Source organism: Schizosaccharomyces cryophilus, assembly GCF_000004155.1.
Source record: "Schizosaccharomyces cryophilus OY26 unplaced genomic scaffold supercont4.3, whole genome shotgun sequence".
Taxonomy (NCBI): domain Eukaryota; kingdom Fungi; phylum Ascomycota; class Schizosaccharomycetes; order Schizosaccharomycetales; family Schizosaccharomycetaceae; genus Schizosaccharomyces; species Schizosaccharomyces cryophilus.
This window is the reverse complement of record NW_013185626.1, coordinates 425013-449238: the sequence shown is the minus strand read 5'-3', so window position 1 is coordinate 449238 and position 24226 is coordinate 425013. Positions and strand designations below refer to the sequence as shown.

General features: G+C 37.8%; 10 protein-coding genes across 12 annotated transcripts; 6 read left to right on the top strand and 4 right to left on the bottom strand.

Annotated features, from left to right (window-relative positions):
* Positions 1-13: 13 nt before the first annotated feature.
* SPOG_00203 lies at positions 14-3477 on the top strand (the record flags this gene model as incomplete). Of its 2 annotated transcripts, XM_013167712.1 has the most annotated exons (2): positions 128-1089; positions 1141-3166. In XM_013167712.1, the coding sequence occupies 2 exons, from the start codon at positions 128-130 to the stop codon at positions 3164-3166; spliced, it is 2988 nt and encodes a 995-aa protein (XP_013023166.1). The 2 variants fall into 2 exon arrangements, with proteins under 2 accessions (XP_013023165.1, XP_013023166.1); XM_013167711.1 differs by having other exon boundaries at positions 14-3477.
* A 248-nt stretch (positions 3478-3725) lies between these two features.
* On the top strand, positions 3726-4874 carry SPOG_00202 (60S ribosomal protein L15). Its single transcript, XM_013167710.1, has one exon. It carries the CDS (start codon positions 3797-3799, stop codon positions 4400-4402), a length of 606 nt encoding a protein of 201 aa, XP_013023164.1. The 5' UTR covers positions 3726-3796; the 3' UTR covers positions 4403-4874.
* On the bottom strand, positions 4508-6409 carry SPOG_00201 (uncharacterized protein; the record flags this gene model as incomplete). Its single annotated transcript, XM_013167709.1, has 2 exons — positions 4508-4714; positions 4771-6409. One exon carries the CDS (start codon positions 6407-6409, stop codon positions 6221-6223), a length of 189 nt encoding a protein of 62 aa, XP_013023163.1. The 3' UTR covers positions 4508-4714; positions 4771-6220.
* A 2657-nt stretch (positions 6410-9066) lies between these two features.
* SPOG_00200 (transcription factor Pap1/Caf3) lies at positions 9067-10861 on the top strand (the record flags this gene model as incomplete). The annotated part of the gene is made up of 2 exons (XM_013167708.1): positions 9067-9718; positions 9791-10861. Coding segments are annotated over 2 exons (1654 nt in total), but the record flags the coding sequence as incomplete, so codon positions are not given.
* A 105-nt stretch (positions 10862-10966) lies between these two features.
* SPOG_00199 lies at positions 10967-12023 on the top strand (the record flags this gene model as incomplete). 2 transcript variants are annotated; one of them, XM_013167706.1, is made up of 3 exons in its annotated part: positions 10967-11447; positions 11499-11635; positions 11681-12023. In XM_013167706.1, the coding sequence occupies 3 exons, from the start codon at positions 11312-11314 to the stop codon at positions 11801-11803; spliced, it is 396 nt and encodes a 131-aa protein (XP_013023160.1). In that variant the 3' UTR covers positions 11804-12023. The 2 variants fall into 2 exon arrangements, with proteins under 2 accessions (XP_013023160.1, XP_013023161.1); XM_013167707.1 differs by having other exon boundaries at positions 11312-11447; positions 11499-11703.
* Positions 11866-16381, bottom strand: SPOG_00198 (ATP-dependent DNA helicase Hrp1). Its single transcript, XM_013167705.1, has one exon. The coding sequence runs from the start codon at positions 16161-16163 to the stop codon at positions 12099-12101; it is 4065 nt and encodes a 1354-aa protein (XP_013023159.1). The 5' UTR covers positions 16164-16381; the 3' UTR covers positions 11866-12098.
* A 289-nt stretch (positions 16382-16670) lies between these two features.
* SPOG_00196 (Sim4 and Mal2 associated protein 2) lies at positions 16671-20157 on the bottom strand. The gene has a single exon (XM_013167703.1). The coding sequence runs from the start codon at positions 20049-20051 to the stop codon at positions 19017-19019; it is 1035 nt and encodes a 344-aa protein (XP_013023157.1). The 5' UTR covers positions 20052-20157; the 3' UTR covers positions 16671-19016.
* SPOG_00197 (Sir2 family histone deacetylase Hst4) lies at positions 17443-19211 on the top strand. The gene is made up of 2 exons (XM_013167704.1): positions 17443-17771; positions 17856-19211. The coding sequence occupies exons 1-2, from the start codon at positions 17579-17581 to the stop codon at positions 18905-18907; spliced, it is 1245 nt and encodes a 414-aa protein (XP_013023158.1). The 5' UTR covers positions 17443-17578; the 3' UTR covers positions 18908-19211.
* SPOG_00195 (acyltransferase) lies at positions 19441-21675 on the top strand. The gene is made up of 5 exons (XM_013167702.1): positions 19441-19586; positions 19643-20352; positions 20515-20782; positions 20825-21104; positions 21170-21675. Exons 2-5 carry the CDS (start codon positions 20328-20330, stop codon positions 21506-21508), a joined length of 912 nt encoding a protein of 303 aa, XP_013023156.1. The 5' UTR covers positions 19441-19586; positions 19643-20327; the 3' UTR covers positions 21509-21675.
* Positions 20539-23791, bottom strand: SPOG_00194 (FAD binding protein). Its single transcript, XM_013167701.1, has one exon. The coding sequence runs from the start codon at positions 23487-23489 to the stop codon at positions 21717-21719; it is 1773 nt and encodes a 590-aa protein (XP_013023155.1). The 5' UTR covers positions 23490-23791; the 3' UTR covers positions 20539-21716.
* Between the last annotated feature and the right edge of the window lie 435 nt (positions 23792-24226).

Genomic DNA, 24226 nt, shown 5'->3' with positions numbered 1-24226 from the left:
GTTGCCTTTTGCACGCCACTAAAGAAATAAAAAATAGCACAGGATTGAAAAAGTAGTCGAGTTATAAGATCGGGGGTCAGATTGGATAGAATTGAAAGGCTTGATATTGTTGGATGATCGATTAAGGATGCAACAATCGAGTCCTGTATCGATACTTTCAAATGCAACGCAGACGAGAGTGAATATGACGAACCAGCAAGATGGACAGATGGGCGAAGAAACGAATATAGAAGACATGAAACCGAATTCACCTTCGCTTCCTAGCTGGGTTCACGAAAAAACAAAAGCGGGCAAGGAACGAAAACGGTTACCTCTTGCTTGCCAGACATGTAGAAAAAAGAAGATAAAATGCTCAGGAGAGCGTCCATCCTGTGATCAATGCTCGAAGCATAGTATACCTTGCGTTTATAAGTCTAATCCCCGCCGATCCCATTCAAGGCATGAAGAGATTCACCATCATCAACAAATACACCTTCAGCAACAACAGAATCGTGCTGCGGCAGCGGCTGCTGCCGCAGCAAATTCATCTGGCTCTCATCCACAAGAGCCTTTATCTGAACAGACGCCGTTAACTCAAGTTGGTAGCCCTCGTGATTCGGCGCCTCCATCATCATCTTCTTCTGTAAATTTGAACTTATCAAAACAGTCTAGCTCTTCGTCTCTGAATGCTCCTTCTTCATATTCTTACATGATGAATTCTCGCGTTCCTGTTGGTAATCCGCAGGTATCAATGATGTCTGCTTCGCTTTCTAAAAATCTCGTTCTTGACCGCAATGATTCGAATTCTGCTTCTCCTGAATCAACTTCTAATCCAACTTCTAGTAACAATATTTATCCTTCCGAAGTCATGTATGTCCCTTCCACCGCCAATCCTTCTATCCCGAAAAACCAAAGTTTCTCCGCAGGTGTGCCTATTGCAGACGTCGCTTCCGTTTTGCCTATGGTATCCGCTAATACTTCCAATCCAACCCCTGCTGCTGTTGCCGCTCCTACTCCGCTAAGTCCTGCCGTTCAATACCAACCACAGCAAGCAACGACAGTCCCTGTCACTCCCGCAGCTACATCAATTCCTCCTCCGGATCCTTTACCGTATGTTCCTTCTCACCCTACTGCCGCTGACAACTCGATTTTTCCTTCCAGTACGATCCCGCCGCTTTCCTCGAGTGAGTACCCTCTTTATTCTACTTATGGAGGTTATTCTCCAAAACCTCAATTTCCCTTCTTTGAAAATAAAGCAGGTAATTCATTTGCTTCTTCTACGTATCCAGATATGTCTAACATTGCTACGCAACCTGTTATTACAACTAACAATTACTCTCTTAACACGAACTCCCTTAATGAAAAGGATGAGAATGAGCGAGAAGCCGCTCTCATTAACGCTAAAATTCCTGAACCATTGACTAGCCTTACCATGCCATCTACTCCAGTGACAGAATTGCCCCCTTTGGAATTACGAATTCATTTAGCTGAGGTATTTTTTCATTGTTGCCATGGTCAGGCTTATAACTTATTTCATCGTCCCACGTTTTTTGAATCTCTTAATAGTAATACAATTCCTTTGGTTCTGGTTTATGCTATCTGTGCCGTTTCCGCACGCTTTTCTTCTCGTATGCATGATCAGTATTCTCCTCCTTATATGGCTGGTGAACAATTTGCAAGAGAGGCTCGTAGACTGGCGTTAGATAATTTTGATAGGCCGGATCTGTCATTAGTTGCTGCCCTCCTATTATTGTCGTTGCATGACTCGGGAACTGGGGAAAATGGTAAAAGTTGGATGTATGGTGGTATGGCTCTTCGTATGGCCGCTGCGTTACAGCTAAATTGCGAACAAGGAAGCAATCCATTGGATCTTGATAATATTGACTCTGGTCCTCGGATTTCTTTCCTTGAACGTGAACTTAGACGTCGAACCTTTTGGTCCTGTTTTCTGATGGATAGATGTGTTTCTTCTCATGAACACTTGCAATTTTTGGACGAAAACGATATTGGGATACAACTCCCTGTACATGAGTTATTGTTCACCAAACAAATCGCTGGAGTTACCCAGACTTTGGACGGAAGAATATTAGAAGGTGTTCCTAGCATAGTAATTCCCTCAGATACCACGGAAAACATGGGTGTTGCAGCATACATTGTGAAGATAATAGCAATTTGGGGAAGAGCTGTGAAGTATTTTAAGCACGATGGCAAACGAAGGGATTCTCATCCGTATTGGCATAGAAATTCTGATTTTACCCAAATTAGTGAGACTCTTTATCAATGGGCTGATGGGCTTCCTCAAAGATTGAGATACTCAGTGGTAGGTTTGGAAAATCATCTATCTATACAGCAAGGTGCTCAGTATGCGTTCCTTCATTTAGCTTATCATTACACGTTAATGTGGCTTTTCCGTTCCGTTGGTGAGTCTGAAAATAATCAGTTGTCAAGAACGTCAAGTACGGTATCGTTGACAGGAAATACAATTTCTTTTTCATCTGTGTGGCATAACTCTCATGACTCTCATCATAATGAGTTTCAAGCTGAACAGAAGCCAGAAAACCACGTCAATAGTGCTGCACGGCGGTTACATAAAGCTGCACGTGAAATGTGCCTACGGTGTGCTAATGCAATATCAATGATTGTCGATGATTGCAGAAAGCATAATGTAATATTAACTTCCCCGTTTATAGCTTCAGGTGTTTATACAGCTTTTTGCATTCAAACTGAAGCAGCTTTTGGCTCAAATGTTCTGGCTGCATCCACTGCTAGGCATAATTTGGAAATAGATTTAAGATTAATGTTGGAAATGAAAAATTACTGGGGCTCTATTGGTGCATTGTGCGAAAGGATGTCTGAAATTTGGGCGGACTGGGTACAGCGTACATCTTCCGGTTCTGCTGTTAATGACACAATTGCAAATGAGCCTATTGATGAAGAAAAAATGTTGGATTTGGAAAAGCATTTTATGTATATAGCTGAATCTCCAATTATTGCCAATCATAGCGTTCAAGAAACTTATTCTTCAGATTTGATGTCTCACTTTGGATTGTCGAAGAATGCGGATTGGCATCAATGGAATGGTCTATGGCCTTCGGATGATTTACGAAATTACCAAGAATCAACTATTGATAGTCTGGTAGGATATGCTACCGGAAACCCTGGTTGGAATGTCTCTTTTGCTGGTTAAGAAAGATGTTTTGCTTTCTATTATGTTACCTCTAATATTACTACCTTGAATAAAGGGACGCTTCAACTTTTGGTGATCCGTTGTCCTTCTTGAGAAAACTGCATACATTATAAGGATAGAGTAAAAAAAAAAAAAAAATTCCTAACAACTTATACGCTCTTTAAGTTTTGACTTAACGATATTTTGATATATGGTAAGTCTATTTGTTTTTTGACTTTTGTTATTATTGTTTGGTTGACATTATGGTTTTGTATGCCTTGACTATTTAATATGTACATAATCCTAGGTTTGGGTAGTGAAAAGGACAGTGAATTTGGTTTAAAAGTTTATAAATTCAAGTTATAATGTTAATAAATAACTACCTTTCAAAAAGTTGTTTATGATTGTAGTTAGCCCAATGCGACTTAGTATCTCGGAATATAAGCTTGAACTTAAAGTATATTCTTTATTGAAAAGTAAACATAATTATAATTATTACTCCATGTATGCGATTTGGCGAAGGAAAGATTTGTGTGGGTGAAAGAAAAAACATAAAAGAGCAGTCACGAGTGGGTAGTGCAGGTCGAAACTTTTTCTCAGTGACAACGAACTTCCATCTTGCCTTTTTCGTAGGAAGCCAGAAAATTAAAAATGGGTGCTTATAAGTATTTGGAAGAGCTTTCTAAGAAGAAGCAATCTGATGTGAACTTGTTCTTGTCTCGAGTTCGTGCTTGGGAATACCGTCAGATGAATGTTATTCACCGTGCTAGTCGCCCTTCTCGTCCTGACAAGGCTCGTCGTTTGGGTTACAAGGCCAAGCAAGGTTACGTCGTCTACCGCATCCGTGTTCGTCGTGGTGGTCGTAAGCGTCCTGTTCCTAAGGGTCAAGTCTACGGTAAGCCCGTCCATGAAGGTGTTAACCACCTCAAGTACCAACGCTCTCTCCGTTCCACTGCTGAAGAGCGTGTCGGTCGCCGTTGTGCTAACTTGCGTGTTCTTAACTCCTACTGGGTTAACCAAGACGCTACCTATAAGTTCTACGAAGTCATCTGCGTCGATCCCTCTCATAAGGCCGTCCGCCGTGATCCTCGTATCAACTGGATCTGCAACTCTGTTCACAAGCACCGTGAGGCTCGTGGTCTTACCTCTATTGGTAAGAAGTCTCGTGGTATTGCCAAGGGTCACCGTTTCAACAACACTCCCAAGCATGCCACTTGGCTCCGTCACAACACCTTGTCTCTTCGCAGATACCGTTAAGGTGGGGTTATTTTATCGTTTTATCTTCTGGCTCAAAGAAATGGTACAATTCAAAGTTTCAGGTTCAATTGGAAAAGTTTTATGAGACAGTAGAGAAGAATAAGTCTGGTGCGTAGCATAAGGTTCAATTCGTAGAGTTTCGTAAAAGATATAGCAAAGCCAAGTACTCTATAAGCTATCGGATGGGTTTTTGGTAATGCAGTACAATAGATTTTTGAAAAATGGTACTGGAGTATTAAGTTGCACCAAAAGTCATTTATGCTTTCTGATAGCTCAACAAATGAAGTTAGACGAAGAAGAAATGCTTGATTACTAATAAAATGAGTTAAGTATTAGTTCAAATAACTTCGGTATGTCTGTTTGCAAACCTTGCTTCATTGCTTTTACACTTGATTTGTCTACTATTCCCAAGTTGAATTAATAGCGCTGTATGGACCCAAATGAAATTCCAAACTACATATTTCTCATTGCAAAACGTAATCGGACATGAGGCTTTACTAGTAATAACAGAAGAAAAGCATAGATGCTATTACCTTCTTCCAGTTCAATTGTAGTTCATATGCAACAATTTAAAGTATTAATAGTAAGATGCAGTATTTGATATGTATCGCCATTTTTTAGTGATACGTTGCTTTTCTTTTCATAAAAAATCATTTAATCAAACTTAGTTTACATGTAAAGAGCTCTATAAAAAATATAAGTTTAGATACAAAGACAGACATACTGGAAAAAGAAAAACCCAAAGAGATAAAGGAAATTCGGATATGATTATTGGAAAGAAGAATTGGTCCAAGCGGAACAGATGCACTAAGGATTATCGCTTTGACCTAGCCGTAACGGGCAAAAAACAGGATCAGTAAGGTTGAAATCGCTGTAAATTTTTATCTGGTAATTATAATGTACATGCTGACAGTGCATCTTGGTTATTTGGTTCAAAAAATACTCAGACATTCTTGATTGAAAGTAGAGCTGAACATTCAGTAGTTATCGGCTTCATCGGCTTCCTGCGGAACGAGTTTACTTGCCAATATTTTATAAAACATGTAAAAACAAAAGGAATAATTTCAGGTTTAAGTTATCATGTGTAACCAAGACTTGTAGCTTTATCCGGTACAGAATTCCGTCAGATTTTTCTTTCTTTACTCTGGCAATTTCCAATAAGAAACACTAGATTATAAGACAAACCAATTGTTAATTAAAATATATCAAAGTAATAAGTCGTCCCAAGTTGCCGGTTTCATAAAAGGATGGGTCTTGTTAAATCGTCCATTTACAAGGGTGGTGAATGCTTCTGTTTATAGTTTAAACAAGAAGCTCCTGTATTTTCATAATCATTCATGTTCAGTAGGCATGGCGCTTGACTTTTCAGATAAAGCTTGCGCCAATTTCAGTAGAACCTCTTCTTGTAAACATCTAATTCCTGGAAGGAAACTCTAAGGAGGCATCCTTAGAAAAACTCTGATTCTTGGAAGAACCAATTTTTTGATTGGCACCATGCTTGAAACATTGGTAAAGTTACTTTTTCGTTGTGTCACCTTTTTCTTGACAAATCTTCCGTTCATGAAAAGAAATAATTATGATTCAAAAGCATTCAAAGGAATCGAATCTACTTGAAATTCAATAACAATGGGTTAAAGTAATGACGAATGGCAATTAAGCAGGCAAGAGCAAAAATTGAGCAAGGAATAATAGTCAAGTATGCAAAACCCTCATAGTCGCTCTCCCAATAGTTGTCCGAGTATCTCCATATAATATATATTATGAAAGGAAAAAAACAAAGTTTTAAATATGTATTGGATATCAAAATCAAGAAATTTTTCAATCCTTAAATCTTTTTAGTACACATTGCCAAAGACGTCTGTTATAATCCCCTTCATGACTAAGAGCAACTTCAGACGTTAAAGGAGCAGTTTCCTCAAAATTCTCTTCGGGTTGACCCCTTCTTAAGATTCTGAAAAAAGATGGTGGTGACTTTGAATGGGAATAGCTGGTTTCAATATCATCCATCTTCTCCCTTCCGTCTGACGTCGAATACCATCCTCTTTCCTTTCTTACAACTTCACAGCGATTCCTCCGCAAAGAACCATCCTCAATTTTAAAGCAGCGGATTCAACATGTTTCAACCACGAGTTGTACAAAGATATCGCCTATCTGAAGAGAGACTTATTAAACACGAATAGAAAACTGGGTTTACTATTTTGCTTTCTTTTCTTCATATGCTTTATACATCTTGTTTTGGCGTCGACTTTAAAATACCATGGGAAAGCGCACTTAGTCATTTCGCTTTTCTTTGCTATCCCTATTGTATCTTTCGTGTTATTCATTCTAGTGGGAATTCCAAACAAGGAATGTTTACGGTTACCAAGAAAAGAAAAGGAAAGGCTCGATAGGGAACAGAAATTATCAAATGCGCAAACCAACGGCTCCCTAAATTCTCACCCTCATGATCAAGAAAGCCAATCTTTACCGGAATACACTGAAATAAAAGACTAAAGAAGTGCAAGACAGGGTTAACGATAGTCGTGCAAGAGTTAATGAGAAAGTAGCAAATCTACCAGCTAATCTGCAATTACCAACTTTTTGGTTTTCGCCTGGATTTCATTCTACTTGAAATCAGTCACAACAATGATTGGGAAATAGAAGACTTCAATCAGGTTGAACTTCAGGATTGCGTATCCTGCCGATAGCTTATGACAATCAACTTTATGATACGAGGGAAGCACCTTTAATGAACGTTACGTCTTTAAGTAGTCGCAGAGTTCTTTTTATTTATATTTCTAATTCTCAGAAATTGAAAAGGTTTATATTGCTGTGGAAGTGCTAAACTTGAAACCTTAGTACATACTCCTCTGTGTAAGCTTCTCATAAAGACTCGACGGTAAATCGGCTCACAGGAAAAGCAATTAAAACGGCAATGGCAACCTTATTGCTTTCAAAATTTGAAGAGGTAGATTTTTAGAGAAACATTTATAGGAGCTTCTTCGGGCCGAGTTAGTTGGACGGATAACTTAACACACGTCAACTAAGTCATGCAATTCCTGCTCAAGTCTAAGAATTTTTTTATTTTCTAGTATATTTAAATGAAATTTCAAGTCCCATGAATTCTTCCTTGGCTGTTATTCTGAAAATTATATTAAAGTTGTTATAGTACGAAGGTGTGACTCCGTTACTTGTCACTTTCTGATCATTGATTTGGCCACTGTTTATTTACCATTTCATTGAGCATATTTTTACATATTCCATCCTGAAAGTGATTGATTATTTATAGTATTATAAATATATTGCTCCTTTTAAAAAAAAATAAAACATCTGGATCAATGAATGCTTCTAAAAAGGAGGTTCCAATCATGCTTCGTTCTGCAATTCTTTTCAGCCAAGAGATGTTTCGTTTATTTTATCTAGAGATTTTGCAACCCTTAAATTTTATAAAAAGTTACTGTTAAAACTAGATGATTAACAAGCGGTCCCTTATTTATTACCTACCTCATTATATGAGATCAAATGCTCATCAGGTTTCAATAGTAAGAATATAAAATATTACATAGAGATTTTTACTGGCAATACAAACTATATAGTTTGCAAAAGATCATTTTTTTCTTTCTCCTCCTTTTTCTTTTTGGTAAATGAACCGGGATCCCTTTCATAACTGTTCTAAAAAGTGACTTTTTCAAGCAAACTACAGGTAAATAAACAAAATTCCTGGAAAGTAACAAGTCCCTTCGAATTGGAAACTACCTTCATCTTTGTTACGTTTCGTAAACGCGCAGTAAAATTGTTAAGGACGTAAAAAAGCTTCTGTAGACCTCCTTATATACTGAATAAAGGGAAGCCTAGAATCCTCTATAATTGAGGATTTGCGTCACTCCACTCCAGGGATGCGTAAAGGAACTTGAGCGGACCTCGAAATTTGTCTTTCGCAGTTACCCAGTTTTTCACTTGAGCTAAGAAAATTGAGTAAAAAGAGCTCAGTTCCTTGAAAAACAGGTTAATTCTTATTTTTTTCCTAAAAAATTTCGCTAAAGCTGGATCAATTGGTAGTTTTCGCCTTTCTTTGAGGATTTTCGGGCCCTTTTTTCCTTAACTTAACTGCTATACGATTTCCTTGCTGTTGAGCCTTTTCTTTAATAAATAGGTGTTGCTTAGGTGTAAATGTGATTGAATTCTATTCTTTTCAGAAAATCTGAGTGTGGTTGCATTTATATCGTCGGCTAGAATTCTTACAAAGATCCTTGCTCCCCTGCCCTACGTGTATAGTTACAGTACTTTTTAAAATTGGGTTGCTGTTCTATTTTGTGAATTTACGTCTTAAACCCTTTCAACATATTTTTCTTTTCTAGATAATAAAGTCTGGAAAAATCAAGTGATTATTTGGTTCGTTCGGTTTTTTGAAATTTTTCTTTCCTAAAGAATTACAAGCTTAATTACGGTTCCATTGGTTTCCTTTTTCTGTTGTTTTTTTTTTCTATTTTTCGTTTTTTTTTATTTTCGTTGCATCGCACTAGACTTTTGTTATTCTGTTGCATTTGTTTTCTTCTTATCTTATACCACCTTAAATTCTTTTCTTTTCTTTTCTGTTCTTTTCTTTTAATTCTTATATTCACCAGTGTGCAAAGTTTGGGGGGTTTTTTAATTTGCATATCTAATTCGTTTCTATAATCATTTATCATGTCTACTAATGCGGAAACTTTGCCTGTTGTATATTCCTCCTTACAATCAAGGGAGGTCAATCCTTCTTCCGTTGCCACCAATCCTGATCAAAACTCGTCCACAGCGATGAGTGCGTCCAAAAAACGAGGTCCCATTGTAGGTCACATGAATGTTGAACGATCGTCGTCGGATGAGAATCAGTCTTTTCCAGATTTAAATGACGAATTTTTTGAAGAAAAGCCCAAAAAGTTTGGTCGAAAGACTGAGGAGAATGAATCGCTTTCAAAGAGAAAAGCACAGAATCGTGCTGCACAGCGTGCTTTCCGTAGACGAAAAGAAGACCACCTTAAGACTTTGGAAACTCAAGTTGTGAGTCTTCAGCAGCTTCATTCGACAACGAATGTGGAGAATGATGAATTGAGAAAGCGAGTTAAGCAACTGGAAGATGAACTTGCTGCTTTGCGGAAGGGATCGTTTACCTTTGAAATGAGCTTGCCTCAGCGAGACCCTTCTCTTTTTTCTGTTTCCAATAACATAAATGCACCATCTGTCGAACCATATAAAAACTCTACATTTGATACTCTTCCTTCAACGCAAAGTAATTCTAATTCTTCATCGAACCCGGACTCGATGTCAGCGAACGGTACTCAATATGGAGTTCCTGGTTTGGTAGATTCTAATAGTTCAGTGAGGGGGACCTTGTCCCCAGAAAGTCTGGTTTCCTCTAACTCTCCTCAACAGCAATTCAACGGACATAAACGAAGTTCTACCTCTCTTTCTCTTCATCAAGACGACTCGTCCGACCATCAGATTCCTTCTATGGATGGAAAGCAGTTTTGCCAAAAACTGTCTTCGGCATGTGGTTCCATTGCTTGTTCCATGTTAACGAAGAGTACTCCTCATCGTGCGAGTGTTGATATTCTTACCGAGGAGAATATAAACAATGACCCTTTGGATCGCTTCGTGAATCATGCGAATCCTGAGCCTCTCAATTTAGAAATTCTATCCTCGAAACCGTTTTCTAAGTCTATGTATACTGATGAAACGATTCAATCTCAAGAACCTAAATCTGTGGATCAACTAGCTCATAATAATTTACCTGATTACGATGCAATATTCGAACCAAGCACTAACGTTCTTAATAATGTAAATCATGAGAGCAATTCCATAGCAGATTTATTCTCTACTTGGAGAGAACCTACTGAAAATTTGGATAAAGATTATTTCAATGATGAGGGCGATGCCAATGACATGTTTAGAACATACTTTAGGGATACTGAAGATGAGAATCAGGGCGACGAATTTTCAATGTTCGGCATTGGACAGCATACTCCTGCTACTTTGGACTTTTTCAACGAAAATAAACTATTCGCAGACCCTTCTAGTCTAAAGAAGGACGGCCCTTATGACATTATTAACGTGCCACCGGACTATGCTAGTGTTGATTTATCCAATATTTCTAACGGTCCATCCTTCGATCGAAATAAGGTACAAGATAAACAACCTGGTGTTAGTCCATTACCGCAGAATCCACAATTCAATGTTGAGGATGAAGTTGTTCCAAATAAGGAAGAAACTTATATAAAGTGTCCCGAAGTTTGGTCTAAAATTATGAGTCACCCCAACTTTTCTCAATTGGACATCGATGATTTATGTGCTAAACTGAAACAGAAGGCCAAATGCTCAGCGTCTGGTGTTGTTGTTGATAAGCAAGAATTGGATCAGACATTAAAGAAGCTTTAGTTATTTATCTATTCTCGCTCGCCTTTTATAATTTTTTATGAGATTCCGAATCCGAAGTGAGTGAGTGTCAATTTATTAGAATTTCCTTTCTGTTAACTCAAAGATGTAAATGCCCTGGAAATACAATTCTATTTTTTCCAACTAATTTATATTATGTGTCAGTGTGGTTCTAGAGCAGTTGAAAATAGTTATATAATATATCTAATGATAATTGCCATGTATTCTGAAATAACAGAAGTTCTAAGATCTTCAAGCAATGGTTTATAAAGAATATTTTCTGTAAATCTTAATTGTCAGGTAATTCACACTGTCTAATAAAAATGTATTTACATAAGGAATCAAAGGCGATACACTGGTGAGTAACTGACATTGAGCTGATCTCTATTAGCGCACGAAATATACGTATCATTATGTTTCATATAGTCAAAACCAACAATTACTGCAGCGTTGTACAAAGGCTATCATCGTAACAACGACCAAATAGAATGATTTAACTTTTCATTGCTTTCAATAAACACAATGTCTTCTTCCTCGAAGGATGTTGAAGATCAATTGAATAAGAGGCTAGAGTCCCCTCATACCAGAGAAATAGGAAATCTACAGGAAAAAATAAATGAAATCATAAGCGATTACAATGAAAAGGGAAATAGAAAAGGTTAGGGATAAATTCGTCAAGAGCAGAGTTGAATTAACTAGTATCATTCAGTGAATTTACGGTTTAAAGCCATTGGAAGAACTCCTTTGCTGCGTAAAAACGTATTCGCGATTAATGCAAGCCATCGCTTTGACAAAGTAATTCGATTCTTAAAAAAAGAGCTTGGTTTACAACCCGATTCATCCTTGGTGAGTTATATTTTGATTGCGAGGGGGTCTAACTTACGACTTTAGTTATTATATGTAAACTATTGTTTTGCTCCTGCTCCTGACGAAGTTATTGGTAATTTATATGACAACTTTAGTATTGATGGATATCTCCTCATTTATTATTGTGTGAATGTCGCTTTTGGGTAGCTCTACTTTTTAAGAATGTCTACTTTTTTCTTCATTTCATTTTTTTAAATGAAAACTTGAGCAACATTATTAGCATAGTCCAAACGCTTTATTTGATAATCTTAAACAAAATTAGTATTACTTACAAAAAGATAACAAAACTTATATGCAATTAGAAACCTTAATAATTGATAGTAGTTCAATATACACTGAAATAGATATCTGTTGTTATATTCTTCCATGTTTACATTGAGACAAATCACAATGTACCCAAGAAGCATCCTGAATCCATTTTACTTTATCTCTTCCGGTTAACTTAAGAGGAGATAGCTTCCGAGGAATCCTTGTTTTCTTTTTTTATCGAATCATCTTCAGCTTCTGTTTTTTCCGGTTTCTTAGGAGAATCAGTATCCAACTCAGCATCTAAAGCAGCAGCAGCCGTAAGTGTGTCCATCGCCGACGGTGCTTTGGAAGAATTTCTGGTAGTCCTTCGGCTTGTTCTCTGTGGTTTATTACCAGTATTGGAGCGCAATGCTCGCTTAGGGGCTTCAGGCTTTGATTTCTCCTCTTCCTCCTCTTCCTCCTCTTCCCTAACCGTTCCATCAGGTGAAGTTTCTTCTTCTTCTGTGTTATCATCATCTTGTGCCTGCTTTTTTCCACGATTCTTCTTTTTGGATGCAACTGAATCATCCAAAGTGGTTTGCCGACCAGAACCTTTCGTATTGCTGCTTTTACGAGTGTATTTACGCTTCGTTGCTTGATCTGTCTTTGTTGTGAAGAGGTCAGGATGCTCTCGGACAACAGTTAATAAATATTCTCCTCGGCGTACTAAATGTACTGCGCTCGGAACATTTCTTGAATCTTTATCATTCTTAGCTTCCTCTAAGAATATTTTGTTTTGCAAGCCTAGATCCGGATCCATTTTAATTGCTTGCCATGATCCGAATCCGTGCCGATCAATACCCGCAAGCAACATAGAATCTTCCTTAATACCCCATGTACAGTTCCAACTGTGGACACTTCGGATGGGATAACCAATACGTTGCTTTAGTGGGTCTAAACCTTTATACGCTCGATGCAAATAGGTTAAATCTTTTACTCTCTGGGTAATTGTTTCCGCATTAATGTGTTTCACTCCTCGATATTCAATCAAAATCGCTTTACGAGGTTGTTTGCTTTTAATATCCTCTGCTTCAACTTGTTCAACAGCCTTCTCACATGCTTTCACTATATCAGACGATACTTGTAAGATTCGTTTGGGATCAGTAGCTTCTAATTCCGCTTCTTTCACGATGTCACTGAACCTTTCTTCGACTAAACCAAATTTAATCATAGCACGATAAAGCTGACGAACTTCTTTCTCACGTATTGCTTCTTCTCGGCGTTGTTGGCGCTTAGTAATGGACTTAGTAGTTCGCTTTGAAGCACGAGAACTTTGCTCTTCTTCAGCTTCTCGAAGCTCTTCTTCTCTTCGTTCACGTTCTTCCTCTTCAGCTCGTTGAGCAGCTAATACTCGTTCTTCTTCTTCAATTCTTTCCAAGTCTTCTTCAGGTATAATGTCGTCCCATTTAAGATCATCCGCTTTATAATCGGTAACTTCAAATTGTTTTAAAAATTCTTCTCCTCCCATACTAGCTCCGCCAACATCATTAGACGAATCATGATCTTCAGCATGTCTCAAGATATCATCTAAATTCATGTTTTCTAATTTTTTCTGGTTTTCATTCGCTTTAAACATATTTGATGCACCAAATTTCAATATAGCACTAAGTTCTTCAGCACTATACTTATCGTTTTTAGACGTCTTCGACTTCTCAGTGACACCCAAAGATATAATAGCATATTCCAAAATCATTTTCCTCCTAGCACGCTCCAAAATATCTTCTTCAATTGTATCTCTAGACAAAAAACGATAAACGTTCACGTGGTTTTTTTGACCAATTCTATGAGCACGAGCCATTGCCTGAAGATCCGCTTGAGGGTTCCAATCCGAATCAAAAATAATAACCGTATCAGCAGTACTTAAATTAATACCTAAACCGCCTGCTCTAGTACTTAATAGAAAAACAAAATCCGGGCTTTCAGGAGCATTGAAATGATCAATTGATACCCTTCGTACGGACGCAGGAATGGTTCCATCAAGACGTTGATAATTATAGCCTCGAAGAGACATGTACTCTCCTAATATGTTTAGCATTTTCACCATTTGGCTAAAAATTAATACACGATGACCGTCTCGTTTAAGTCTTTGTAACAATTTGTCCAACAAAACCAATTTTCCACTATTCATAATGATACCACGAAGGGTGTCTTCTCTGGTCATTTTTCTACCAGTCATCCATTTCTCTTCCGTTCCAGGGAATAGATACGGATGGTTAGAGGCTTTCTTAAGCTCCACAACAATATTTAATAGAGAGAGCTGATTTCTCCCATCAGTACTACCAATAAGAGCGCGGTAGTTTTTGGTAAGAATATTTCTGTACCACTGAGTTTGCATGTCTGATAATTCGACTCGCAGAATACGCTCCGATTTTGATGGTAGTGACTTTTCCACATCTTTTTTTAATCTGCGGAGAATAAAAGGTTGTAATCTTTGTTGAAGATCGCGGATATCACGTTCCTGTTCTTCATTAGGCTCGTCAAAATTAAGTTCTTCTTTGATATAAAATTTACCAGGCATTAGGAAATTAACCAAGGATGCCAGCTCCTTTAAATTATTTTGTAACGGGGTACCGGTAATTAAAAGTCTATTGGAAGTTTTAAATTGGGAAAGGGTTTCGTAAAGTGAAGATCCACTATTTTTTAAACGATGAGCTTCATCAATTGCAAGATATTGCCATCGAACATTATTGAGCTCATGCTTATCTTTCAATATGTACTCATACGTTGTCAAAAGAACATTAAATTTGAGCTTCCGATTATTAGAAGACATGTAGAACTCGTACTCTCGTATATTTGCTCGAGATTCTGTATTTCCAGTATAGCAAATACTGTTCAAGTCTGGTGCCCAATTTGCCAATGTTTCTTGCCAAGCTGGTACTGTTGAAAGCGGAACAACAATTAGAAAAGGACCATGCTGCCTTAAGGAATGGACTAAATAGGAAAGGAAACAAACAGCTTGTACGGTTTTACCCAGACCCATTTCATCAGCCAAGATGCCGTTTTCATTTCTGTGCCACAAATAAGCCATCCAATTAATACCCGTTAATTGGAAATCCCTTACTTCTCCTCCTTTTATATAGGACGGTTGCTTTTCTAATTTACGATAAGGAGGCCTTGTGTTATAAAACACACCTTTGGAAGGTAAATACGGGCTGTTTTCTCTCTGAAGAAATTGAAATACTTCATTAGGAGCCATACTGTAAATAAGGTTACCATCTTCCCAAGTGCAGTTATCATAAGGCAACTGTTTCCATTTGACAAAATATTCTGTTTTGCCAGCCTCATTAGGTTCAGAGGCTACGACACGTTCAACGATCTTGTATTCCTCGTATACCATATTTTTCCGCTCGCGGTCAATGTCTAGAGCCTCCAAATCCTCGTAAGTAGTACTAGGATCTTCCCGAATTTCTCGATCATAGATAATGTTTTGCTTAATGTAATTATCAACTTTCTTAAAACCACGAACAGAAGTAGCAGAAGCATAATCTTCCCACGTATTATGCAAATGAGACATATCTTGCCATTTTATAAGGTATTGGTAACTTTTCTTGGGATCATCATCTTCGGCGTCTTCGCGTTTCCGATGGTTCAAAACAAAGTCAATGGCAGGTTCGTATTCTTCTTCAACTTCTTCCTCCATTTCCTCTTCTTCGTTATCCAAATCTCCATAAAGATCTTGCTCATTATAGTTGACTCCACCCTTTGAGGACCGAGTGGAAGTTCTAACTTCAGTAGGTACATAGCTCGTCTTATGATTGCGATCATAAGCATCGGCATCATCTTCACTTTTTTCAGGAGACCTTCTTTGGACTGGTGCCACCTTGCTTTTCCTTTTTTTAGATGTGGGAATTTCTTGGTCATCCATATCAAAGAATGACTGGTCTGGATAAACGGCACGCTTTACACGGCCTGAACGTCTATTACCATCTACTCTGAGTTCATCGAAGCTGGCAGAGTACTCGATTTGAGGAGTCGATAAAGCTGAAGATACCACCGTGCTGTTAGCAGCACTGGTAACATTTTCAGAATCACCATAGGAAGTTAAAGAAGTCTGAGAAGGATACGAAGAGGAGTTGCTTAGATAGTTGGACCCTTCATTTGTAGAGAGAACAGGCAATTCTATGGAAGTTTGCATATTGGGTTGTGCTACACTTGCAACTTCCGTCCTTGCTATACCATTAGGATCTTCAAATGCGCCATTAGTATGATTGGAGCTCATGATTTCCCTCGCACCAAGCTTCTGGCAAGATTGATTTAAGGGTTGCCTAGAAGACTGGCTGCTCCTCTTGTAAATTTAGGAATTCAAAATTTTAATAAACCTCAACGGTTTAATCCTTTCTTTTTTAGTCAGATACACCAAGAAAACCAGAGGAAACCTCGGTGTAGGCTAATTCAAGCAGTGGTATGTTGTTTGCTTGTATTGTTGCGTTGTTGGCGGAATCCTCGCCTGTATGAAAAAAGCACCTTAACAACATTTCAGGTTATTTTGGTACGTTTAGGGGTTCTACTTGCTTGAAATTACCTTTAGAGATGATATATGACTATTTTATGGCTTCTATTTCTGGTTTTCCTTTCAATCTAAACCTACTTTTGTAGGTGCATGATCTGGTCAAGCAAGAAAACTCTCCGTACATTGTTTTTTATTTCTTTTTTTAACCATTTCTTTTATTTAAAGCACCAGGAGAAAGTTTCACTTTCCTCGAGAAAGAAGTGTTTCGTTTTCTGAGTTTCCTGTGACGATGCTGACGAATTATGTGTATTTATAATCTATGTTTTATTTATTCAATTACTCACTTCTAAATTCACTTTATTCTCTTTTCATTTGCTTTTATTCGAGTCAGCCCAAAGTGAACTTGATCTATAGAGTAGATACCGACTCTAATGTGAGTACTAGCGTATATAGCTTTTTCAACTAGGAATGAAGAATGAAATACAAAAGCTGCACTTAGTATTCTTCTTCTGTTCTTTGGCTCCAGCACGTAGCAACATGAAAGTCACTTGTAAAATCAAAAGTGAAAAAGAAGGAAAGCCAACCAATTTTAACAAAACTTATATACTCACTTGAAACACCTATTCCTTTAGATTCGCAACAGTGCATATCCCAATTGGAATATGAAGCACTTTTGGTGAAAATGTTCACTCATCGTTGAAATTGTCCCTAACAATTGAGGTAGAATGAACTTTACAATTGAATTGAATGATTAGGTTTACCCAGGAGGTTTGGACGAAAAAGGCTAGCTTTTTCATTGCTCAACAAAGACCGGTTTCTAAATCTCGGATTGCCGCTTTATAGACACATAAAAACCCCAAAAAAATAATTGATTCAAATTATGTTCTTTTATTCGAATAAACATATATATCTTCGAAAAGTCTTCAAACTTGCTGGTTTCATCCTCTGTAAGGTTCTTCCATTATGTTTTGTTTATGAAACATATGTTTATAAACTGTCAACTCAACACTCCCTTGGAAGAGTCTTTCCAATTCCTGACCCATATGTGTGTCCATTACACATCACCATCACTTACCCCAAACTTCTCTAAATAACGGGAAAGTACCCTAAATGTCGATTCTTGGACGTAATTCATAAAATTTACAAAAAAACGAATAATATCGTTTTCATTTTGTCTTGAAAATATGAAGCCGGATGAGCTGCTCCCCATCAATGATGAGTCAAAGAAAAGAAAATTGCAATCCACCGAGACGGGACTGAAAAGCCACGAACAAATTGCAGATTCTCCCATTAAGATTCAGCTTTCTTCAGACAATGTTGATTTGAATCCTGCAATTGCCGCTTTAAGAAAAGCAAAACGAATAGTGATCGTTACCGGTATGTTATTTGTCATCTGGAACTCACAGATCCTGTGAGATGAAATTTAATGCATTTTCAGATTTATTCTAACAATTTGTACAGGTGCTGGCATTTCGTGTGGAGCAGGTATTCCTGATTTTCGGTCCTCCGTTGGTCTCTTCTCTTCTCTCCGGTCAGAGTATAAATTAAATTGTTCAGGAAAAGAACTATTTGATGGAGGAGTGTATCGCGATCTCAAAAGTGTAAACGTTTTTCATGAAATGATTAAAAAGCTTCATGAACTTTCAGACAATGCTGCCCCCACCGACTTTCATCATTTTTTGTCAAAACTAGCCCAGGATTCCAAACTTCTTCGTTTGTATACTCAAAATATAGATTTCCTTGAAACCCGGCTTGAAGGTCTCCAAACGTGCACTCCCTTGCCTCAAACAGCGCCTTGGCCTACCACTATCCCACTCCATGGGACATTAGAAGTTGTTAGATGTACGAGATGTCCCTTTGTCCGACCCTTCCATCCTGGTCTCTTCGAGAAAGATGGTCTGACGGCTTGCCCCGAATGCAGGACTGAAAATGAGGTCCGTCGCATTGCTGGAAAGCGACTTGTCATGGAAGGATGTTTACGTCCACGAATTGTGCTTTATAATGAAGGGCATCCAGATTCAGACGCAATTGGAGCCGTGTGTTCGCAGGATTTGAAATCAAGGCCTGACTGTTTGGTCATTGCAGGTACTTCCTGTAAAATTCCCGGCGTTAAAAGAATCATAAAGGAAATGAGTAATTGCGTTCACCGTCAGAAAGGGTCAGTAATTTGGCTGAATTTTGATTCTCCTACAAAGGAGTTTTCGAACTTGTGTGATATTATCGTTGAAGGAGATTGTCAGGCTGCTATTCGTACTATGAAGCCTTATTTAGAAGCTCCCAGGTGGAGACCAAAGGCTCACTCAAACACTTCTTTAGCTGCCAAGAAACGGACTTCAGGGCAAGCAAAACTCACTGCTTCCACCAAAGTTACAAAGCCTCAATCTCCTTCTAAAAAGGTGAAAAAGGAGCGGTCGCCACTTGAGTCGATCAACCGAGTGATGGAGTCTGTACAACTACCGGAAGCAGGTGTAAAGCGTGAGGTGGAGTACTCAGAGTTTCCAAAGCATTCTTAAACTGTATATATTCACATCGAATTTTTCATTCTATTTCTATAAACTCTATTTTTTAGTGCGTTTTGTCCGATGCGATCCAATTCGTTTCCCTATTAATATACCCTGATTCTTATCCGTTGGCTGGTTTAAACAATATCTCTAGTAAGATTTCAGAACCTTTCCGAAATCCGAAAAGACTGATTAATTCATGGAATCGATGATTAATTTTTTTTGTAAGTAATGAAATAGACTCTTCGCTCTTTTGGGGTATTTTTTTTGGTCTAAATAATATGTTATATGCCGCTTTGGCAAATCCAAACTCGTCAAAACAGATGTTATGCTGTAACGAAACCTTGTATAGTTTACTTTGAACATGTAGCTCAGATGTAGTTAAATCGACTCTCGCTAACCCATCGAATTTACTTAAAAAATATGTCCAATCGTCGGAGCGAATTGCATGATAATATCCAAACATTGAGATTGCCCTTAATGCTGTCACTACATCCCTTGCATTCGCTGATTTCTCTAACACAGATTGAAGCTCGTTTCTTGCAAATGAAGCTACCGTACTAAACATCTCAAGGATAGCATAATCAGTTGTACGAATATGGATATACATATGAAAATCCAAAAACGGAAAAAAATCAGATAATCCCTTAAATTCGTGCATGCAATGTACATCGCTCACATCTGTAGACTGGTGGGTAAGAATCCGTAGTCCTGAAAAAGAGACCCTAACTGGGCGATTAATATTAGGTGCCGCAGAAGGAATAAAAACATCATTACTGTCGTTTTTAGTAGACTGTCTATCTTCCGAAGCCGGTGAAGTCTCGAAGAATAACCCAACGAGCTCCTTAAGCATTTGATGTTCTTGCTTCTGTAAGTTTGGATCCAAAGTCTGTTTTTGGAATCGTACAATATCTTGCTCTAACAAATATATTTGACTGTACAATTGATTCCTCCTCTCTAACAGCTCCTTCTTTTCCCAAGTAAGGGGATTTAACCCGCTTTTTTCCTCAGTCGGCGTGTTTTCAGTGTTCCGAATTTTCTTGTTTATAGAACTAGAATGAAGTTTAGCTTGACCAACATTTTCTTCAATGGGAATTTCTTCTTCACTACTACTATTATCCTCTTGAGAAATCTGGCTGAATCGTCGACTTGTCATCCTGGTCTCTCTATGATATCTGACCGAAAAAATACATTTATTTTGTAATTATACAATAAACAATATCCATAGACTTTGAAGTTTCGGTTGGAGAAATTGTTCGTAATTGTTTTCATTCTTTAAGGTACATAAGCTAAGCCTACCGAGCGTACAGCAGTCTGTAACGTATCAATTGGAATTTCAATTTACTGTCTTAAGACTATCAATTCCTGTTTATAACTGTTCTGAAGAACTAACGTATCGAAAGTAATAAAAGTTTATCATCATATTTGAATAATGGAGAAATTCACCCGTTGGAGAGGTAAGAACTGAACTTTCAGCTTTATTTTTCAAACAAGTATCCTTTTGGAGATTTCAATTAACTACATAAACTTCTCTAAGTTTTCTTTTCTCTGATAAAACTTGTTGAAACTGCAAACTGTATATCTTCCATTATTTAAAGACTAACTGGTTTCTTTCTTAGACGCTGGCACAGGCATTGCTCCGTTTCAACCAATTTATGCAGAGAAACCATCAGTTACAAGCTTTAAATGGTTGATTATCTTACCTGTAGCTTTAGTTCGCATCCCGTTATGCATTATCTCCGGTCTCTTGTACTTTGGGTTATGGTCTGCGTGCTTCAAGAAGCTACTATACTTTCAGCCGTCTATAGCTGGGTTTATTGAACGTTCACTTTCACGAATTTTACTATTCTCATTGGGTTGCTTCCGACTTTCCTATACGCTTGTTGGGTAAGTCAACGGAATTTCATTTTCAGCAAGCTAATTTTTCAGATCGTTTGTACAAGGGGATAGTTTACAGCCTGGTGATATTGTTGCTGTCAACCATACGAGTCCTGTAGATGTCTTAATCGTTTCGTCTTTGTTTGATTGTATATTCGTAAAAACGAATTGTCAATCAAATGTTTTTCCTGTTTCATCTACTTCTTCTTTCTTTTCATGCTTTTCTAGATTAAGCTTTATGCTATCTCCCTCTAAAAAAGATCTTCGACCACTCTCCGAAATCTGTAAAGATGCCAGCAAGACTGGCAAGGTCGTCGTTGTATTTCCAGAGGTATGATATTTAAATAGTGATTATCTTTTTTTGGTGGGATAAAGCTAACCGTTTCATTTGCTTAGGGTACTACCACTAATGGCAGGGGACTATGTCAATTAACCAAATGCCTTGAGTCCGCTGGAAGTACTGATCGTATTTTCTGCTTATATCTTCGTTATTTACCTGCAGCTATTACCCTTTCTGTTCCATCCATGTTAACATTTATTAGTTCCATTTTATTGACCATTTCTTTTGAAACTCGTGCTCGAATGTCAGCGGAACCTGAAGTACCCAGAAATTGTAACAATGTAACCGAAAGCGTCTTAGAGAAACTTTGTAAATTGGGCCGTACACGGGCTACAAAACTTGATTTGGTTGAAAAACAAATTTTTCTGGAGGCCAAATATACGAAGTACGATTGATGAATACCACAGGCTGTTTTCCTATGTTTCATGCCATGGTATAGCTATTTTAAAGAATTACTTGACTCTTACTAGAGTATTTTGGTAAGGATTATTATTCATGATATATATAATAAATAAGAATCATAGAAAATATGTCAATCATCAAAATCGTTAGCCATGGTTACCAAATGATCCTTTCCTTTTCCCTGTAGCAAATACCAATACATTACCAGACTTCTTTAACGAATTTGTAATTTATTGGGCTTTGCCAATATTCTAATTGGCGAGCTGCCTCCTCTTTCTTATACCCACCATATTTCATGGCAATATCCATGATAGCCTTTTCAATTTCAGTAGCAAAGGCTTTTCCAGAACCACAAAGATAAATGCGTCCATTTTTATGATTGATGACATCCCATATAATTTTTCCGTGTCTGCGAACAGCATCTTGAACATACTCTCGCTTTCCATTTCTCGATTCAACTACCAATTTCTTTGCTCGACATTTGGGATTTGTGTGATGCCCGGGTATAGTATTCCATTCACCATGATAAAGTTCGTCCAAAGTCTGATCCCGACAACCCTGAATAATCCAAACTTTTCCTGTACAGGATGCGTTTGCAAGGCGTCTTTGCACAAAGCCACGGAATGGAGCGATACCAACTCCGGCACCAATAAGGCACATTGGTCCATCATTATGGAATTCCTTTGCAAACGGATTCTGCTGAACACCACGGAACATTGGTAACGTAAATTTTTTGTTTTTTAAGGTACCGTTTTGTTGACATTTTAAATATTCTAAAGCCACATTTTCCAAAAACCCAGAACAAATACCAGTACGCGTCTGTCCATCTGGAGCCGTAAATTCTTGTACTGTAAAAGCCATTTCCAAGACTCCTTTCCCGAGATCAGGATCATTGGATATAGAGTACCACCTAGGCATTAACTGAGGTAGCAGTGAAATAACTTCATCCACTGGTGGGCGTACGTTCGGAAACGCATCCAATATGTCGGAAACGGAGAAATTTTCAGAGCATATATTTTGAGAGCAATTCGAAAGTCCAAGAAGGATATGGTGCTCAACGGAATTTGTTGAATATTTTGCTAACAAACGATAGAAATCTTTAGACGGCGGCTTAGAAAGAAAATCTGTGCACCACTTAAGTATATGATAAATTGAAGTTGTCAATGCACGTGGTTTTTCCTCTCCCCAAATAGTCGGCCACCTTCCACCAGAGGTATGAAGAATTTTGGTTGCATATAGCTCGTTTAAAGGAATATTCAGTAGATGAGCTAAACGGAAAATTTCATTATCGGGATTAGGAGGCATAACACCAAAAGATCCACCGATCTTCCAATCGCTGCCTTCCCGTAAAGGGTATTTTGAGACATCCAAAGTGACATTGTATGTACGTTTTATAGCACCAGGATTGGTTAAAGTACGAATGTCTAAAACAGGGGCAGAAAAAACGTGAAACGGGGGATGAGGCTGAACAAAAGAAGGTGGGTGAGGAGATGTAGGACTATCGGAAAGGAGAGGATCAAGAGGAGCAGAATCAACGGTAGTGGGTGTAAAGGAAACTTTTTTCTGGGGGATGGGTGTAGGATTAGAAAAACATTCGTCATATTTTAGTTCATCAAGCTTGATCTGAAGATTTTGAAATGAAGGGGTTCGCAACAGTGTCTGCAATTGTTCGTTTACAGAGAAAAAAGACGGTAGCAAATCGGACGCAGAGGAGGTAGAATGAGATGAACCTGACGGGCTTTTTCCTTGGGATAAGTAGTTTGAGACATGACCCAAAAACCGTTTTCCAGTAGAATACCTCCGTCGACTAGAATATTGACAGCAGGTTCTTACAACTATCTTTTTTAAACATCCTTTACTTGCCGGAGCCAGAAATTGGCCTCGTGTAGAAGGTGAATATGGTTCATTTCCAAAAAGCTTTTTGAAAAATGTTGGACGTGTACCGACAGGAGTTCGAACTGATCTTTGCAACATTCTCGAAGACCAGAAGAAAACAAAAACCCAAAAACAAACCGGATCAGGAAACCAAAAAAACTAGAAGATAAACAAAGGGAAAACGAGTAAAACAATATAGTAAAAATAATATCAAACTTAGACGTTTACCACGATTATACAGAGATACATCTGTTAACGGAAAATAAGGTAAGAAGCTTACAGCTTTTTGTGACGGATCACAGAAACTACCTTTCACCTAGAAATAGTTAAAGTTTTATAGGATTGAATTGTAAACAGACAAAATTCTGTAATTCCCTTTTGAAAATTTATGGTGTTTTGTTCAAGGCAAGTATAAAATCTGATAAGCCCGTTATCTGATGTCTCATTCATCAACGTTGTGCGACAAGTTTCGTTATATAAAATAACAAAATGCAACGCGTATTAGAAAAAGGTACTCAGAAGGAAGATGCAAAACGTAAATAAAAGAACCAAAAGATCGCATAATGCTCTAACACTTTAATAATTTTCTTTTAGATGGTTAGAATCTTATTTCTCTACTTTCTCATTCATACAGAAAAAAAATTCTTCTACCTCCAGGCATTGTTACTTGTACGATATCAGATAAAGTGTTACGAAATCGCATATAAAAGCAAATGCGCCTTTGGCAATCAGACAAGGTTGTTTCTACGCAGGAAAATAGTAATAATTTAAGTGTTTGAATGCTGAACAGCTTCTTTTAATATGTCTCTCATTTTATGAATAGCAACATTCAAAAT